Source organism: Dipodomys merriami, unplaced genomic scaffold, assembly GCF_024711535.1.
Source record: "Dipodomys merriami isolate MVZ:Mamm:240054 unplaced genomic scaffold, mDipMer1.0.p SCAF_32, whole genome shotgun sequence".
NCBI lineage: Eukaryota > Metazoa > Chordata > Mammalia > Rodentia > Heteromyidae > Dipodomys > Dipodomys merriami.
In genome coordinates, this window is record NW_027204715.1 from 13,846,503 (window position 1) to 13,867,133 (window position 20,631).

General features: G+C 34.1%; 1 protein-coding gene across 3 annotated transcripts in view; it reads right to left on the reverse strand.

Moving 5' to 3' along the window:
- The window catches only part of Cdh12 (cadherin 12), an 836,266-nt gene that overhangs the window by 15,829 nt on the left and 799,806 nt on the right, over positions 1-20,631 (reverse strand). For all 3 annotated transcript variants that reach the window (XM_070042221.1, XM_070042223.1, XM_070042222.1), the window contains one exon: positions 13,249-13,385. In XM_070042221.1, the coding sequence (XP_069898322.1) occupies positions 13,249-13,385 (137 nt within the window). The remainder of the gene's footprint in view (positions 1-13,248; positions 13,386-20,631) is intronic.

Sequence of the window (20,631 nt, forward strand, 5' to 3'; positions counted from 1 at the left end):
ATTTCTCAAATTTCTAGTTTCCAAATTAGAAAAATGTGTACACAAGATTCAGTCACAGGAATCGTTTAACTCTTATCCAGGAAGAGACTTTTATTTCATTAAATTTGCGGATAGAATGTCTTCAAAGGCAGCAATATTTCTTCTTTAAATAGATCTTTTCTAATGGTTTTCTATTGTAATAGATGTAAAAAGGTTTAAAAATTAGGGCTATTTTTATCTAGCAAAAGTTTGCTTTTGATACTTTGGACCTATTCATTTCATTCTCCTGAAATGAAAATTTAACATTTGTCCCCAGGACGAAATTTTAACACACAAAAAATTAACATTGCGATGTCCTATTACTAGTAGGGTTTTTTTTCTACAAGAAATATTTTTAGCATTCTAACTAAAACAAATCTCAATTTTGTGAAACTATCTCATAAAACTGTAAAATAATGCAATAATTTTTCTATTTATCAACTAAAATAACTTACTGGAAAGGGAATCATATGGGACAAAGAGACAGAGTAAAGATGAACTCTGATTTTTTTCTGCAGTCTCAATTTCTTTAAAACATTTCTGTATTGAATTATTTACATTTATCCAATGTAGATCTTGACATTGCATATTTGTCATGCTCCCTTGCTTATTTTCAAGTTAGCAGTCTAATATATTTTCCTTATCACAGTTTATAATATTTTATGTCCATTATTGCATAAATACATCCAAGTGAAGTTTTTTCTTTGCAAACCTTGTGTATATAGCAATAAAATTGTTGTAAGGTTAACTAAAAAGAATATTAATATGAATTCAAATGTTACATTTTATTTATACTATTGATAAATATTTCATTGAAGGAAAATAATAAATTGAAGATATAGCATATTTTACTTAAGTTCAACATGTAATACACTTCAAATAACTTGTAAAGTGTTTTCAATGTATTTGTTATATACATAGCTAACTATGATAACTAGTGCTATCATTAGTTCATTATTAAGATGGGAATTCTTGCATGCTAAAAATTTCATACTTAATCAAATAGACCAGGTTTAAGACATTTTAAACTGAGCATTGGTTGCTCATGCCTGTAATCCTACCTACTCAAGAGGCTAAGATCTGAGGATCATGGTTGGAAGCCAACCAAACAGTTAAGTATGTGAGATTCTTATCTCCAATAAACTAGCCTTGATCAAAAGAAGCTCAGAGAAATTGCCAGTAATATAGTTCAAGCCTCAGGACTGGCTATATATATATATATATATATATATATATATATATATATATATATATATATATATATATATAGAGAGAGAGAGAGAGAGAGAGAGAGAGAGAGAGAGAGAGAGAGAGAGAGAGAGAGACAGACAGACAGACAGACAGACAGACAGACAGACAGACAGACAGACAGACAGACAGACAGAGACAGACAGAGAGACAGAGAGACAGAGAGAGTATATAACATTTATTTGCGTTTACCTTAAATATGTGATGAGTAAAGGAACTGTACAAATAGGTTTTAAACCCATCTCAGGTGAAAAGTTCATTATAAATTCATTATATAGCATTTATGCCTAAGAAAATGAGATAGTAATTAAGAAAAACAGTAGACTGGCTTTAATATTGTATGTGTGATTGGATGGAGTATTTACAATAACCTGTCAAATGTGGTAGCAAATTGATAAACAGTTGAAAGTTTAAAATAAAACATATACAAATACATTACAATTTTTGATTCTTTTGTGTTTGTGTAGCATAGTATAGTGAGAAAAATGGCATAAGTTCTAAGTTAAGCTGATTATTATAGAGGTGTTAATAATGATTATTTCTATGCATATGATTTATCACAGTACTTCATGAAATAGTTTGAAAAAACTCCTAATCGTTTCTTCTAAGTATTATTTATAAAACTTCTGCTGAAATACTTCAAATTCTAGTATAAAACTTATAAATATAGAATAATATTTATCTTTCTTAGGAAATGCAAAACAGTTTCTTGGAGAAAAATCAGAAAATTAGGAAAACCATATATCTATTAGATTTGAACTTATAAAACCAGATAACTTGTAAGATAAAAGAAAAGAAAGTATTTGGGCAATTGTAGAAACAAAATAATATCAATTTGGAATTTAAAGTAACAGTTATGCTTTTTCCTCATAAGTGCAATAAACTCTCTGAATAAATACATGTGTTCAAGACAATTGGTTCTACATTTTTGTTACCATTGTTTCAAATGCCATTGTTTACTAGAGTAAACATGAGAAGAGTGCTCATTAAAATGTTTGTTTTTAGATCGTATTTCCAGAATTTTGAAATGACATGTAGTTTTGAATGAGGTCCACCAATCTGTTCATTAAAACTATTGTTTGAAACTGGGCATCAGTGGCTCACACCTGTAATTCTAGCTATTTAGGAGGCCGAAATATGAGGATCACAGTTCAAAGCCAGCCTGGGCAGGAAACTCCATGAGACTCTTTAATAAACCACTCAGAAAACCAGAAATGTTGCTGTGGTTCAAGTGGTAGAGTGCTAGCCTTGAGCTGAAGAGCTGAGGGACAATGCCCAGACCCAGAGTTCAAGCCCCATAACCACGACCACGACGACCACCACCAACAACAACAAAAAAGGATGCATCATGCATAGTACAAGATGATTGCTAAGTGATAAGAGTATGTTTATGTCTTCAAGCAAAATTGCTGAAGTTTTCTCCTCTAGACCACATTTAATACATTCACCAGATCGCTACATCTCAGCATTTTTAGATCCAGAAATAACTACTCTGTCTCTCTCTGTCTCGCTGTCTCTGTCTCTGTTTCTGTTTCTCTGTCTCTCTGTCCCTGTCTCTATCTGTCTGTCTGTCTCTGTCTCTCTGCTCTGTCTCTCTCTGTCTCTCTCTGTCTCTCTCTGTCTCTCTGTCTCTGTCTCTCTCTCTCTCTCTTTCTCTCATCTATCTCTTAAAGTATGTTTTGTTGCGAAGAATTACATATGGAGAGCAGCCTTCTGAAATAGTTCCAATGACTCCTTCATCCTGTGGTTTACACCTTCATGCCCTTCTGTTCTTATATGTCATCTGGAATAAGTTTCTCCATTCTCCTGAACAGAAAATGGCCCAAAATATGAGATGTAATTTTAAAGATTAGGTTATCAGAATTTGGCTTCCATTTTTCTGCTGTTCCAATCTCCCAATCTCCTTGGCTTATTTGGCCACATTGACTGTGGAGACTAAAGTTATCTCACACACACACACACACACACACACACACACACACACACACACACACACACACACACACACACAACTCATCACAACCTAAGTCAAGCTGTCTGTGAGACTCTGGAGCTCAACTTCAACATTCCTTAAGAAACTAAATCTTGCCCATACCTACTATGTGATATTTACTGCAACTTTATGATAAAACACTTACAGGACTCAGCTTATCTTAAGCAGAATCTAAGAGTCAGGTAAATTACAAAATAAATGTTATTATTCTAAGTCACCAAACTCTGCTGTAATTTGTGATATAGTGTAAGTAGCTAATAAACAACTAATTCCATGCTTGTTCAAACAGTAAAGGTCAGATATGTTGATGTTAAGTGAAATGAACCCCAAGATAAGTATTCAAATATTTTTCCTTTCATGAGATTGTTTCTAACATACTTATAAGGTGATTTCTTTGTTGTTTTGTATGTCCCTCCCCCACAATATAACTCCTGCTTTCACTGTATTTGATGTTGGTATAATTTGTGGAGGGGAAGGGAAAAACAAATTGTATAAGTAGGGATACAGGTGGACCCATTGCAACAATGAGATGTACAAGTTATGTCAAAAAAACATCTTTACAACTTTGGGGGGGGAGATGGGAAGGCATGGGAAGGGGAAAGAAAGGAGGAGGCAACAATGCTTGATAAGTTATAATTAAAATGTTTGTAATTGCAAATCCTCTGTATGGTATTTTCATAATAATAAAAAAAGAGGGCTGAGAAGGTAGCTCAGAGGTAGAGTGCATGCCTTGCAAGCATGAGGCCCTGGGTTCCATTCCTCAGCACCACATAAACAGAAAAAGCCGGAAGTGGCGCTGTGGCTCCAGTGGTAGAGCACTAGCCTTGAGTTGAAGAGCTGAGGGACAGTGCCCAGACCCAGAGTTCAGGCCCTATGACTGGCAAAAAACAAAAAAAAAAACAAAAACAAAAAAAGAAAAAAACTAATTCCATACCAATAAAGAGAAGGCCCCTTCCCTGTGTTCTTACAGATTCCTTCCACAAACATGCACACTTTTCCTGAGCTAACATACAAATATGTTTCACCAAATAGCACCAACAATATGATTGATCACTTTAACACAACTGCTAATTTTCTCTTCATGTTCCATTCACAATTTCAACTTTTCCATCCTCATCACATCCATGTATGGTTGGTTGTATCAGGATTCTCAAATGCAATGTAATTTATGATTTCTGAATCTTTGAATATACTTGCTACATTTTCCTATATATTTATCATTTCTCACCTGTAATTGGTAGGTCAAAATAAGTCAATTAATTGTCCTGATTAATTATTTTGATAATGGACCTGCCTAGACTATATTTATTGTATATAAAGATGAATATAACAGAATCAGTATATTCTCACATGCCAGAAAGTAAAGTTTCATTCATCAGCTCCCAAATGATATAAAAATATTAATAATGAATTATTTTAAAATATAAAAAATGTTGGCATACTATACATTTACATGAAATTTATCAATAAGGTTAATTAATACATTAGTAACAATTATATTAACTGAAGTTATATGCAATAGTAATAAAATGATTTGCCAGTATAATTTTCATAAGATATTTACTAAACATTTCTCAATAAAACTTCAGTATATATGTCATTTTAATTTAAAGGAAATTATGGGAAAGATCCTTCAAAATGAAATAATTAGAAAGTGTCCACACTAATCTATCAATACACATTTATTGAGTAAAAGTACAGACCTACCAAATATATGTCCTATGATCATATTTCAAACATATTTATTTTCCTATTTGGAGTGCTTGTATTTTTCTATATTTGAAAAATGATTTACTATTCCAGAAAAAAATCTTTTTTATTAATAAGTTTTTTATTGTGAAAATATGGTACAGAGAAGTTACAATTACAGGAGCAAGGTAATGAGCACATTTCTTATGAAGCATTGTTGCCTCCTCCTTTGTTTTCTCCTACCATCCCTGCCCTCCCTCCCCCTCCCTGCCAAAGTTATAAAGTTCCTTTTTCAGCATAGCATCTTGTACATTTCATTGTTGCAATGGGTCCACCTGTATCCCTATTTAAACAATTTGTTTTTCCCCTTCCCTTCCCCAAAGTATACCAACATCAAATACAGTGAAAGCAGGGGTTATATTGTGGGGGAGGGACATACAAAGGAACAAAAAAATCACCTTATGAATACTTTAGAAACAATAGCAAGAAAGAAAAACCATTTGAGTCCTTATCTTTCTTATTTGCCTAAAAAAATCATCTCATTGTTGATCATTTGGTATGCAAACAAAGCAATCAACCCAGAATATTCTGCCAAAAAATAATTCTTTATGATTAAATACTTTATTGTTTAAAGACCATACCGTGAGTCATAAACTGCTGCAACTCACTTGAAGTTCCTGAGAAGTAAGCTTCTCGTAATTCAACATAATTTTCTCTGTATAACTCATTAAATTTATTACTTTTAGTTAGTATCATTTTGTTTATTGGCCTTGAGAGTTACCACTGTTAGTTTTGTCACAATCCACAGTAAGTAATGTTTTTCATAAACATGGGTCTCTCCGCACTAAATAAAATGAATGTGTAATGGATTTGGATCTGAATTACAGACATCATTCTTACAAGTTGATGTTTCTGTATCTATAAAGCTAATATCATTTGTTGGATATCAAGTAAAAAACTTACAACCGATAATATGTTTATATAGAAAACAACATCAACATCCTTTAAAAAGTACAAAATAATACCATTTGCAAGAAAATAGAGCTGAAATCATCTTGTTAACCAGGGAAAACAAGACTGAGAAAAACAAATGTCATGAGATTGTATGTGGCCATAGGTTTTATTTTTAAGGAACATAGAATTAGAAGAAAGAATACTTTTGAAGAGAAAGAGAACCAGAAGTGAAGGAAAAGATAAAGGATAAAAGATAAATGATAAAAAGAAAGTAAAACAATCGGAAAAAATGGTGAACGAATGAAACAGTGATACTCATTAGACACTACATTGGAACTTCTACAACTTTGGAGGTGGGCATCATGAGAGGAAAAAGGGGGAGAAAATGAGAAAGGGAGTAACATTGTTCAAAAAGAAATGTGCTCATTACCTGCCTTATGTAAGTGTAACCCTTCAGTACAACAGTTTTATAATAAAATTAAAATTAAAAAGAAAGTAATAAAAATAAACATGCTCAATGTATATCTTCTATGACAATGTCTTGAAGAAACACACTGAAATGTACAAAAACATTTATAAAATTAAATCCCAACTCAATATCATATTTCATGTAAAAAATCAAATATAGCATTTAGTAAGGAATTTCACAGAAAGCTCACCTATTTAAGAACAAACAAAATCCATTTCATGGGATAATTAATATGAGCAAACTAATAATATTTGGGTATGATGTGTTTATTCTATAAGGAAAAAATATAAGCTTAATGATATCATTACCAAATATGTTTCTCTAATTACATTTGTTATGTAAACAGTAAAATATATTAGAAACAGTGGTGTGTAAAAACTTTCTGACAATTTAAATGAGTTAAAATTTTGAAGTTTTGCTCTCTTCTAAAACTCTCAAGGTTAATATCATAAAAACTGTGAAGTTGTAAGGCATAAAAGAATGATTAGAATTGTAATAAGATTATTTGGACATCCAAATACAGAAACACTGTTAATGAATGCTTTTTAATTAATTGAAATGTGTTCAATCATTGTAACATTCCATTTCACCAGCAGATTTTATAGACGGGTCAGGACCAAATTGTATGCCAGCACAATCTGCAATATGGTGTACTTATATGATTTTGTTCCTGGTAGAGCAACTATGAGACATTAATTTCTTACTCATTCACCGAGATGATATTCCTGTTCTGCTGTCTAGTTTGATCAATGACAGCAGTTAGATGCATCAGAATATGAATAATGTTTTTATGTAAACTGCATTCAAACCAAATAAGTGTCCACTATTAGATCTTGTTATAGAAATTTTAAACATCAAATAACATAATATATATTTAGGATCTTTATTTTAAAAGCAGATATAGTGTCTTTCACATATCGGGCTTCCTTAAAAGCTTTGAAATCTGGTGACTGGAACCTAAATAGACAGAAAATCAATTAGATATCAATTTTAAGAATATCAGATTGACATAAGTTTTATTTTTTCATTTTCTTTTTTAATTTAATTTCATTTTGTTGTGAAGGTTATGTAAAGAGGAGTTACAGTTACATAAGTAAGGTAATGAATACTAAACTGTGCTTATATAAGAATCACAGTTCTAAGTCTCAATTCTGAACATGGTTTCCAACATTCCTAATACTCAAACTTGATCTTCCTAGATAGTTCTTTTTTTATGCTTAAAAAAAAGTAAGATCAGAAGTTGGAGCAATATGTATTTTACCATAATGATAAATAACCAATTAAAAATAATAAATCTTTCAAGTATAAAGGACATTTATTCCACTGTAAAATATTACCTTTTATTCTATTTTTTAAAATAGCTTAAAGCTCTATGTCCCTCAAAGAAAGACTGGATTTTATTTTTACAATTCTTTTTGTATCATGACGATATTTTATGTTGTTTTTTTTTTGTTTGTTTGTTTTTGTTTTTTTGTCAATCGTCGGGCTTGAACTCTGGGCCTGGGCGCTATCCCTCAGCTCTTCAGCTCCAGGCTAGTGCTCTACCACTTGAGCCACAGTGCCACTTCTGGCTTTTTTCTTTTTGCTTATGTGGTGCTGAGGAATCGAACCCAGAGCCTCATGCATGCAAGGCAAGCACTCTACCACTGAGCCACCTTCCCAGCCCCCATATATTAATCTTTTACACTAGATAATTGGTCTATTATAATTGGAAGCTGAGGAGACTGCTTCTGGTTGTTATTTATTATGTCCAATCTACTAGAGGAAAAATAATGTGATTCACATAAGACTTATATAACATAAGACAAATAATTTACAGTGTATTTACCAAACATTTCAGGAAAATAAAGTTTTTTCTGGATAGTTAAACTCTCTTGCAAATCCTCTGTGAATCAGCTCATTGAAAGTTATCATAAAATTAATGAAGATTAACCATTTTAATTGTAAAAGAATGCAGCATTATTAGGAAGGAAGATGCCATCCGTGAAGTGACATGGGGAATACATCCTGAAGAGAATGCCGTAGAGAGTACAGCAAACATTTCATTTTCCTTCTCATCCCTCTGTTCAGGAAGTTAACTGTGTAATCTTTTCTATGAGCCTATAAGAGCAAGAAGCAGTAATTTGAAATGAAATGGCAAGGGAGAGAAAATATCTGGTAGAGAAAAACCTAAGTAATACCTCTGTTTATCTTTGCAAGACCTGGGAAGGTCTTCAAGGTCAGATGGGCACTGGGAAAAAAATAGGAACTTGAGAAATAATACTATTCACTTGCTCAGATGTTTGCTATCCATGGAATATTGGGGTAAAAAGCCACAGGCTCTTTATAATTGTATGGCCTTCTCAGATGCTCCTGTAGGCAGGAGTCCAGGGACAAGAGAAGAGTTTGTTGTAGGACAAGTGCTTTTGGCACCAATCCATTTTAGCTCTAACAGCAGTGACACCAACACAACATTATATGACAGAAGAGTGATTTAGTCCCATCTTCCCTTCGGACAGAAAGGAGAATTGATATTCCTACTCCAAAGGAATATATGCTGACTGTAAGCTAGTTCTGGCATTGTTAAACAACTACCCTGACATGGAGGTGCTTAAAATAATAGCATTTCCCTACTTCCCATGGTTTGGGGATAGAAATATCCATTGTGTGTCTGATTTAATATTCACTTCACAGGGTGATAAGCCAGCTACATTATGATATTCAGGTTGCAAATGAACTCCACTAGACATTCCACAGTCATGGAAAGACTGCTGGTATACTTGGAAGGATGAGTCTAAAATGATCAATTGATCATCAACCATATATAACCTCTCATATGGCAGCCTGAGGTAGCTGTCTTACATTCCAGGACAGAATTTCAATGGTAAATATTGAATGAATAGGAGAGAAACTGCATATAAGATTTGCTTTTGAATTTTGGCCAATCGACTTCAACAATTCATCCAAAAAATCATACACCATGATCAAACAGGATTCATTTCAGGGATGCAAAGCTGGTTCAATATACGCAAATCAATTAATATTATTCATCACATCAACAGGAGCAAGAATAAGAACCACATGGTTATCTCAATAGATGCAGAAAAAGCATTTGACAAGATCCAACACCCCTTTATGATGAAGGTTCTGGAAAAATTAGGAATCCATGGAACATTCCTCAATACAATAAAGGCTGTATATGACAAACCTACAGCCAGCATTATACTCAATGGTGAAAAACTAAAGCCATTTCCTCTTAACTCAGGAACAAGACAAGGATGCCCACTCTCTCCACTTCTCTTCAATCTAGTATTAGAATGCCTAGCTACAGCAATAAGACAAGATGCAGACATAAAGGGGATCCAAATAGGGAAAGAAGAAATAAAACTCTCCCTCTTTGCAGATGACATGATCTTGTATTTAAAGAATCCCATAGACTCCACTCCCAAATTACTCAAGCTGATTCAAAACTTTGGCAAAGTAGCAGGTTATAAAATTAACCCCCAAAAATCAATGGCTTTTCTATATGCCAACAATGAGAAAAGTGTGGCTGAAATTAGGAAAGCAACTCCATTTGTAATAGCCCCACAAAAAATAAAATACCTAGGAATTAACTTAACCAAAGAAGTGAAGGACCTCTATGATGAAAACTTTAAAATCTTGAAAAAGGAAATCAACACAGAACTTAAAAAATGGCAAAACCTCCCATGCTACTGGATTGGCAAGATTAACATCGTGAAAATGGCAATACTTCCCAAGGCTATCTACAAATTCAACGCGATACCTATCAAAATTCCACCTTCATTCTTCAAGGAAATAGAGGAGGCAATCCAAAAATTCATATGGAACAATAAAAGACCCCGAATAGCAAAAACGCTCCTCAACGGAAAGAACACTGCTGGAGGAATATCAATACCAAATTTCAAACTCTACTATAAAGCCATAGTAATCAAAACAGCTTGGTATTGGCATAAGAACAGACCTCAGGACCAATGGAATAGAATTGAAAACCCAGAAATAAACCTACAGACCTATAGCCATCTAATCTTCGATAAGGAAGCTAAAACAATAGAATGGAAGAAAGACAGCCTCTTCAGTAAATGGTGCTGGCAAAATTGGTTAACTACATGTAGAAAACTAAAGCTAGATCCTTATATATCACCCTGTACCAGAATCAACTCCAAATGGATCAAAGACCTTGAACTCAAAGCAGACACTCTGAAAACATTACAGGATGGAATAGGAGAAACCCTAGGTCTCCTTGGCTCAGGTCGAAATTTTCTGAATAGAGACCCGGAAGCACAACAAATCAAAGAAAGGTTGGACAAATGGGATTGCATAAGATTGCAGAGCTTCTGCAGGGCAAATGACATAGCTGGCAAGATCAATAGAAAGCCCACCGATTGGGAGAAGATCTTTACTAGCCATACAACGGACAAGGGTCTCATATCTAAAATATACTTGGAACTCAAAAAATTAAACCACCCAACAACAAATACTCAAAGAATCAACTGCCCAATAAATAAGTGGGCGAAAGACTTAAAGAGAAGCTTCTCTGAAGAAGAAAGAAGGATGGCCAATAGACACATGAAGAAATGTTCAACATCCCTAGCCATAAAAGAAATGCAAATCAAAACAACATTGAGATATCACCTCACTCCAGTTAGAACAGCAAAAATCAAGAACTCTAACAACAACAGATGCTGGAGGGGATGTGGACAGAAAGGAACCTTACTTCATTGTTGGTGGGAATGTAAACTTGTTCAACCACTTTGGAAAGCAGTATGGAGGTTCCTCAAAAGACTTCACATAGATCTCCCCTATGATCCAGCAATCCCACTTTTGGGCATTTACCCAAATGTTTACAAACAAGACCACACTAAAGCTACCAGCACAACTATGTTTATTGCAGCATTATTTACCATAGCTAAGATATGGAACCAACCCAGATGCCCCTCAGTAGATGAATGGATCAAGAAAATGTGGTATATATACACAATGGAATTCTATGCCTCCATCAGAAAGAATGACATTTCCCCATTTGTTAGGAAATGGAAAGGTTTGGAAAAAATTATATTAAGTGAAGTAAGCCAGGCCCAAAGAAGCATAGGTCCCATGGTTTCCCTTATTTGCAATATCTAGTATAGGTATGAGTCAAGCGGAAAAGGTCAGATAATGTGATGTTAGGAAAATGAACCCTTAAATATGTATTTTAATGTTTTCGTTTCTTTCATGCATGTGTTTCTAACGCATTTATAAGATTATTTCTTTGTTGCTTTGTATGTCCCTCCCCCACAGTGTAACCCCCGCTTTCACTATATTTGATGTCAGTATAACATGTGGAGGAGATGGGGACAAACAAGTAGTTTAAGGATTCAGGTGGACCTGTTGCAACAATGAGAAGTACAAAATGTCATGTCAAAACCAGCTTTACAATGTCGGTGTGTGGGGGGGAGGGGGGTATAATTGGGTGGGGGGAGGGGGGTAAAATTGGGTGGGGGGAGGGGGGAGGCGGGGAAGGGAAGTGAAGGGTAAACAAAGGAGGAGGCTGCAATGCTTGGTAAGAAATGTATGTATTATCCTGCCCATGTAATTGTAGCCCCCCTGTACAGTATGTTCTCAAATAAAATAAAATTAAAAAAAAAAAAAAAAGATTTGCTTTTGAGACTCAGAGGAACGTACACTAATGTAAAATATGTGGCAGGAGACTGATTGGGAGGGCAAAGGGAAACAAGATGTTGGAAATTAAATGTGATTAAAGTTCATCATAGGCATATATGAAATTAGAATGATGAAATTGTTCAAAATTATATCAAAAGGGGTTTAAAGCAGATTAAAAGGAATAATAGAAGATGTTTTAGTCAAAGTATATTTTCGGAATGTATTGAAGTGAAACAAACCCCATTGTTCAATTAGTAAATGCTAAATAGAACAATGATAATGAAGTTGACTAAGAACCTCATTGAGGTCTGACTATTTTAGACACAGGTATTCAAAGATAAAGCTGTTTATATTTACTCCACTGAGGAACTGAAATTGAGAAAATCCATTCATAAGAGTTTTCATAGCTTTCTTGCCTTGAAAGATAAAATTAGCTGCCAAAGTATTATAAATTTGCAACAGGAATAAAATAAGAAGGCAAAATAATATACTCCACGGGAATTTCCTAAAACTTAAAAAGCAACATCAGCAGAAGGACTGGCAAGATCCAGTTCTTTAAAAATGACTGTGTCAAGGGCCAAACATTATTACTTTTACTATAATATACAACTTAAGAAGGATATAGTAATCATTTCTTTATTGTTCTATGCAGCAAATAAGACCTGTCATCTTTCTCATATTAACAGAGTCTAAGATGTAGTTTATACAAAGACTAATTTATAGCAATCATATAGATTGTGAAAAAAATCTAAAGTATTACACTTAAAACTATATTTTTCCAGGTATATTTATTAAAATGTACTGTAATGGAAGGGAAGAGGAGGAAGAAGGGTGACATTTAAAAATGTTGTCTTCAATTTCAGAAAACATTCCAGAATGATGTTTTTTCTTTTTTCTTTCTATAACCAAACATGCAATGATAGAGACTCAAGGACACTTTGTGGAAGAAAACTTAGCTCTCCTGTGAGTTTTTGAATGTAAGAAGTAGAAAGTGGTGAGGTCACAGACTGACTGGCCCTTCTAGGTATTCATGAAAACTTGCAAACAGGGCTCACTGGCAGTTGTCACAATTTCTCTGGACTTACGCTGTGAGGAAAAGAAACAGGTTTCATAGTTTCCCCAGGAGAGCACTCAGCTGTCAAACCAAAAGTGAAAAACGCCTCAGCAGGGACTCGTTTAAGACTGTTAAATCCAAAGAATGGCAGTATCACATTGATTCTGTACATGCCATACTTACTAACTTTACTTGCAATTACGGAGAAATTATACTGTGCGGTGCTTTCTCTGTCCAGTAATTCATTAGTGGCAATGGTTCCTTCAGTCCCATCTACTGCAAAGTAGCTGTCCCCATCAGTCTTCCAATCTATGAAGTACCTGCATGCAAAAAGAGCAGATGCAAATGTGTAATGATTACACATTAATCATAATGGCAGTTGGGCTAACTTGACACAGTTCCTTAATATTTTTTTCTTCCTGTAGCTATTACCCACTTTGCAATAAAGAAGAGTGTAAATGACAGCTTCTTTATTGCAAAGTCAGTATGCTCAAGGGGAAACTGGAAATAATGAAAGATTTAGTGCTCCTGCTGTTCATATTATTTTAGGGTCTTGACACCTTGAAAGCTCAGCAGAGATCACAATTCTAAAGCTGACCATGGGTTTCCTTAACCTGCTGAATATTAAAACTTTTCTGAGCCATAAAAATTCTTTAACAGCGGATGTGGGAAGGGTTAAGGGTAATGGTGACACCTGCAAAGAGCTATAAAAACCTTAGACCAGCATCTTGGTATTCTGTGGATAGGGAACACACACACACACACACACACACACACACACACACACACACACACACACACACGAAAAGAAAAGGAACAGCTAGTTCAAAGATGTAGTGATTTGACAAAACTTGTCTTTGTTCAAATACACATGAAGGGTCTTCTGTTGCTTATTAATGTATAACAAAATCTATCAGCACAACTTGCTGAAAAATCAGTATTCTTGGATAATGATGTCTTCTCTTTTTACTATCTGATATTTGGTATAAAGAATGTTGGTTTATATAAAGTTATTGGACTAGATAATCCAAGGAAAAGAAGAATTAAATGCAAATTACACCTGTTTCCTTCTTTTTTAATGTAAGACAGATGAGCCAGTAGATTTGCTTTCTAATCATAATTATTGTTTTTAAACTTTACCATATGCTAGATATTCTTTATGATTACTCTGCACATTACCTTATTAATTCCTAAAGAGTCTTATGAACTCAATTAATCTCCACATGTTACATAGAAGAAACTTAAAGAATGAAAATATGAAAAAAGGCTACATTCACATAGCATTATATTTATGCTGGTATTTGGAACAAGTTAATAATAATTACCATACAATCATTATCATATATTCTTAACAATTTTAAACATAACAGTGTATCAGAAAAAATCTGTTAATCACAAGAAAAGATGTTCCTACATTCATCAGCAATATTATTCTGACCTGTGAACCAAGGAGAGGTCATTCAATATAGTGGCTGAAAGCAGATGACACTGCAGACTTCTGTTTGAAACTTCTAGGCCAAAGAAAAGTGATAGGAGTGAATTCCTTTGTTTACTCTGAAAAGATAGCTAAGGTATTTGTCTTTGAAAATAACAAAATGTAATTTTGCCAAGTTTGTTGTTTGAAACTGTAATGCTTTGCATGTTACTGCAAAGAGAAATCAAAGCTAGCTTTCTTTTACAAATGAGATTTATCACCTTCACTTGTCAATAGTTGCTACTACCTCATTTCTCAATGAAAAGTTGCTGAGTATTATTGGAACAGTATATACCATGCTGTTAAGTTTTTGATACCTCAGCTTTTTGATGAGAGATGGGAGAGTGCAGGTCGGTCTTGTGATTTGAATGTAATAGCTTGCCTCATAGGAATTCTCTCAAAAATATAAATGAAGTAAACTTAAAAGCAAGGGAGCAGAACACTATGACTTTAATTCTCCCTTGAATGTTCTTCTGAAAAAGAGAGCAGCTTTTCTAATATTCCTTTCCTTAGCACTTCTGTTCAAATAACTATATGCCAAATTAGAGAAGAAATTACAGACACACACACACACACACACACACACACACACACACTTAGATTTCAATACCTGGCTGAGGATCGAGAAGTTCAACATTAGTACCAAGAAAAGGCAACCGCTATTCAAACGATGCATCAAATTCAATGCATAGATGTTCTATTCCTGATTCTTGTCCATATAGTGTATATATGTATGTATATATACATTCATAATATAAATATATATACATATATACTATATATACATATATAACAACATATTGAGTGCATCAAATGTGACTTATTGAGGACAATCAACATTATTTTCTGAGTTTCTTTGTTTTAATACTTTTGTTTGCATTTAACCTTGTCTGGTCTCTCCTTGAACTTTTGATTCTCCTACCAAACTTTAAAATATGTTTCTAAAGAAGAAATATGATCTATATATTTTAAAATTATAATGCTTGCAGGTTTGCATTATCTTTGCTTTTTACTTTTCATTTTTATAATCCTTAAGTAGTTACTTGTACAAAGGAGGTGCCATATAACAAAGTACTTAATGAGTATAGTATATCTTGATCAGTGCTACCACCATTCAATGTTCTCACCCCCTTTCAACCTACTCCTTCCCTTACTTTTCATAATTCTGTGGCATATTCAGTGAGTACCTGACTAGATTCTCCCTCTCCAGCCCCCTTCATTCATCTACCCCTCTCCCCTTGTCTCCACTACACTTTTTGGATGTACTGATTTCCTGGTGTAACTCTTGTTGAACATTGACCCAAACTTTTTAAGAGAACATTCTATTTCAGCTCGCCATAGAGTCTATTATACTTCAATTATTTCATTTGTGACCACTTGCATACCTCCCAATGTGTTTACTTATAGATTTATAGGTATATTCTATCTACCACAAATGAAAATAATCATTCAATGTATGTTTTTCTGGGTCTGGCTTACTTACTTAATATAGTTGTTTCCACTTAATGTAATTCAAGTATTTTCACTTCCTCACAAATGGTACATTCTTTCTAACAGATGAGTAAAATCCTATTGTGTATATAGCACCTTGCTTTGATCTATCCATCCATTGAGGGGCATGTAAGATGATTCCATATCTTTGCTATAGTAAACAGTGCTGCAATGTACATGGTTGTTCTAGTGGCTTTACTGTAACCGTGCTTTTGATTTATTGGGTATATGTCCAGGAGGAACATTGCGGGCTCATAGAGTAGTGCTATGTTTACTTTTTTGAGGAATTTCCATACTACTTTCTAGAGTGGTTGAAAAGCTTGTATACATTAGCTTTCAAGTAAATTTGCTCTACCTTACTTAACCACTTGAATTCTTAGTGAAATATATTCTAGACAATCTGTTTTCCTAACATTCTCTCCTCTTTTCCTTTCCTTAATTTTTTATATACAAATTCACCCAATCTTAACTTCTATAAATGGAATTAATGGAAGCTTAATACCATGAACTTTTAAGACTTCAAGCAAAAATTGAGAAGAGCAATTCTGTAGAGGGCCCTAAAATCTAAATATAGAATAGCTGTGAGAAAGTCAAACAGGGCAGAATCTCTTAGAGAAAGTCACACATCCCATTCCTCTTGGGGTCCCTAAGTTCTATTCTTAGTGAATGCTTTGCAACTTGAGGTTCTCTTTAATATTTCACAAAAGTTCCTATCACCTCATTTTCCATCTCATATCATCCAATCTCTTCAAAATATCCCTGATATCGACTTAACATTTTTGTGTAATTTTGTAATTTATTTTCTGCAGTTTGAAATAAATTAAAATTTAATATATGTTTTAACAGCATTAATTTGGGATCTCATCAAAGTCAGTAGTTATCTATAGTTATATTTAATAAAACAATCCAAATAAAAGTTTCTGAGCCTGGTGTGGCAACTCACAATAATAACAGCCACTTAGAATACTGAGACTGGAATAACTGTGGTTCAAGGTGGTACAGAAAATGCCCTGAGGCCTACCTCAGACAAATTAAAGCTTGTGTGTGTGTGTGTGTGTGTGTGTGTGTATGTGTGTGTGTGTTGTGAGAGAGAGAGAGAGACAGAGACAGAGACAGAGACAGAGACAGAGAGCTAGAGTGTGTGTGTTTCGATATATGTATATACACATATATACATATTTATACTGCAGTAGAGCTGTGACAATGTCAAATAGGGCAAGTGTGTGTGTATGTGTCTGTGCATGTACATTAGTCAAAAAGTCATGAAGTGTTATGATTTGAATTTAAAAATATATATGGTTTTATGTATCAAAGACTTGATAGCGCTAGTAGCTTTCAAGAAGTAACTAGAAGAACATGAGGCTCCTAACTTTATTCATGGGTTAGTCCATTGAAAAACATCTAACCATAACGATGTTAGACCTTCTTGAAAGAAGCCAATCATTGGAATGGGTTTCGTTTTGGTTCCTTCCTGATGCTTTCCTTAAAGCCATGAGGTGAATAGTTCTGTTCTTTGTTTTCTGCTATGATGTTCATTCTTAACTGCATCCCACATAATCAAATGACAAGGAAAAAACTAAAATTCAGTTCATACTAGTGGTGAAAGGAAGAGCCTGACATGGTATTTTTTTACTAATCATTATACTAAATGAGCTTCAAAGCTGGTTTAGTTCATGATATTGTCATTGCTTTCTGGTTCATCCTTGTGCTGAATGATGGTAGGAAAATTACGATAAAAACTAGCAATATTATCTTCAGTGACACCAGGCATTGATGTATTCCTAAAAATCTCATGTATTCTGGAGACAGAGATCTGGTGGAATACAATTTGAGAATGGCCTAGCTAAAATATTAGCAAAGCCCCATCTCAAGAAATAAGCTAGATATGTGGACTTATGTTCCTGGTTATGTAGAAGATATATTCAGGAAGATAGCAGTCTAAAGCCAACCCTAAGTCAAAAACTCAAAATCTTACCTGAAAAAAATATAAAGTAAAAATGTTCAAGAGGATTATCTCAAGTAGAAGAGCTCCTTCTTAGCAAATTGCAAGTAAAAGACCCTGAATTGCAATATGAATACCACCAAAACCAACCAAACAACAAAAATTCCTAGATATAAAATGTGTGGTAAGCCTGCCCTATATAACACCTTCTACAACAATCCTATGAAAACACAAGCAAGCACAGGAAAACAGCAAACAGAGCAGACTTCAACATCAAATTATTTTGCATTTGTAATTTTGCATTTCCAACATATTATTACTCCTCATTCTTAAGTGAGAATTCACTTTTGAACTCAATTTTGGTTCTCACACCAAAGAAAGATGACTCGTCCCTCACATTTCCTCAACTGACTTTATTCTAGGTTGTTAGTTATTCCAAGGACACAGAACTAAGACAGGTTTCTGGTTGCTGAACAGGAGCTCAGGTTTTTGTTTTTTTTTTTTTACAACTCACCAGAGTGGGTTAGGATCAATTGCACCAATTGTTGTCATGAGCATTAATGAGTTATGTGTTACTCATTAGAAGCAAGAATAGGGATTCTTTATTCCATAAAAATTAGCACTTGTTAGATACTATGTCATGAAACAACACAATTAAAAAAAATAGAATAGAAATCCTTTTGGAGCAACAATATTTCTCTAAATATTCTCTAAAGATTTCTCTTCCTTTGTAACTTACCCCAAGGTGGTAACTATAACCAATTCGTTAGATGGGAAATGTTGTCTTTCTATAATATAATATCCTGTAGGTGTTGTTTTTAGTAATCAATTGTGTAAATATGTTCTTGTTTCATCATGCTTTTATCAGTCTTCTGAAGACAGTCTGCAGAATATTAAACAATGCAATGTGTTGTCTACATGTCATGTTCCACGATTCAAGTAAAAGCTCATTTGCTGAACTGTAGAATTTTAATCAGGTCTAATTTACCTTTTTCACTGTGTTTCTTATGACCTTTAAACTTTCTTCAATAGATTCTCAAGTTCATTAAAACCATTAAAAATACCAACCTATCTATTTGGTGTTTCCAACATCATATGTGTATTTAAGAAAAAATTCCTTGTGCCAATCCTGTGAGAGTCTCATGAAGTACACTGGTAATGTGTATGTATGTATGTATGTATGTACGTATCTATGTGTGTATATATATATATATATATATATATATATATATATATATATATATATATATGTATATGTGTCACTTAAAGGTTAACTGCTGTCATACAGAGTAAACAGCTAACTCACATGAGGAAACTTACCTGTATTTGCCCTGAAATATACTGTTTTCAGTAATTATTTTCCTTGCTTTTCATAAAACACATATGCTTCTTGGTATATCATTTGATCCCCAATCACACTGGCATTAAGAAGGAAAGTATTTACTAAGGATTGAATGCATCTTTCCAAGATTCATGCTGAAATTCCAAAGCCAAAGCTGCTGATGTTGAAAAGTGGGCTTCGGGAAGTGTGTGGGTCTGGAGGTGAAAGTCTTTATGCTTGGGGTGATTGGCCCCACTGATAGCCATATAGACCTCCCCTTTCCTATCTGCTGGGTGAACATGCAAGAGGACCATATCTTAGAAATGAGATCCGCACCATCCACGGAGACAACTACCATATGGATCTTGGACTGAGAATTACACAGAATACCCATGTGCATCATGGCAAAACACCCAGTATTAAAAACATTTGTTGCTTAATCCCTGTGTACTTGTGTTCTTTAATTTAGCAGCTTGAAGTGTTTAAGAGAGAAGTTGATTGCATGCAAAAGTGGTGATTCTTTAATGAACACCTAAAAGTGTAGATGAAGCTTTGGAACTGAGCAACAGGCAGAAAAGCTGGACATTCTTTGAATTTGAATAAAGAATCGATGCAAAGAGTGATGCTAGCTGGGGCTCAACAAGAAGGAATAAACAGGGATGGGAGCTTAGGGTTCAGTGTCTCTGAGAACACCTAACCAAACCTGAACAGAATCTTGGTAGGCTACAGACAGCAAAAGCCATTCTGATGGGGTGTGGGAAGGATATTATTGGAAACTGAAGGCAAAACATTTGTTTACCTAATTACATTCTATTATTCTTGAGCAGAGAGCACTTTCAACTAGATATTTAGCTGAGATGTCTAAGAGAAGTGTTTTAAGAGAACCTCAGTTTGACAGACAGCTTAGGGAAACTTGTGAAAGGTGATAAGACCATTCAAGTAAAACTTGTTTTAAAAATAAGAAATAAAAATATAAAAATAAGAAATCAAAATATAAAAAATTAAATTTGAAATGACTCCATCTGTCCATGCTATAAAATATGAGAATCAGTTTTTCAGAAAACAGCATTAAGGGGCGTCAGACTGGCCATTTAATAAAGAACCAAGGAATTCATTCACTTGGTCAAGAAAAGATGATATTAAAAGTGAAATTGTAATAAGTAGAATTAATCAAAGAGAGGGTGGGGAAGAAGAAGAAGAAGAAGAAAGAAGAAGAAGAAGAAGAAGAAGAAGAAGAAGAAGAAGAAGAAGAAGAAGAAGAAGAAGAAGAAGAAGAAGAAGAAGAAGAAGAAGAAGAAGAAGAAGAAGAAGAAGAGGAAGAAGAAGAAGAAGAAGAAG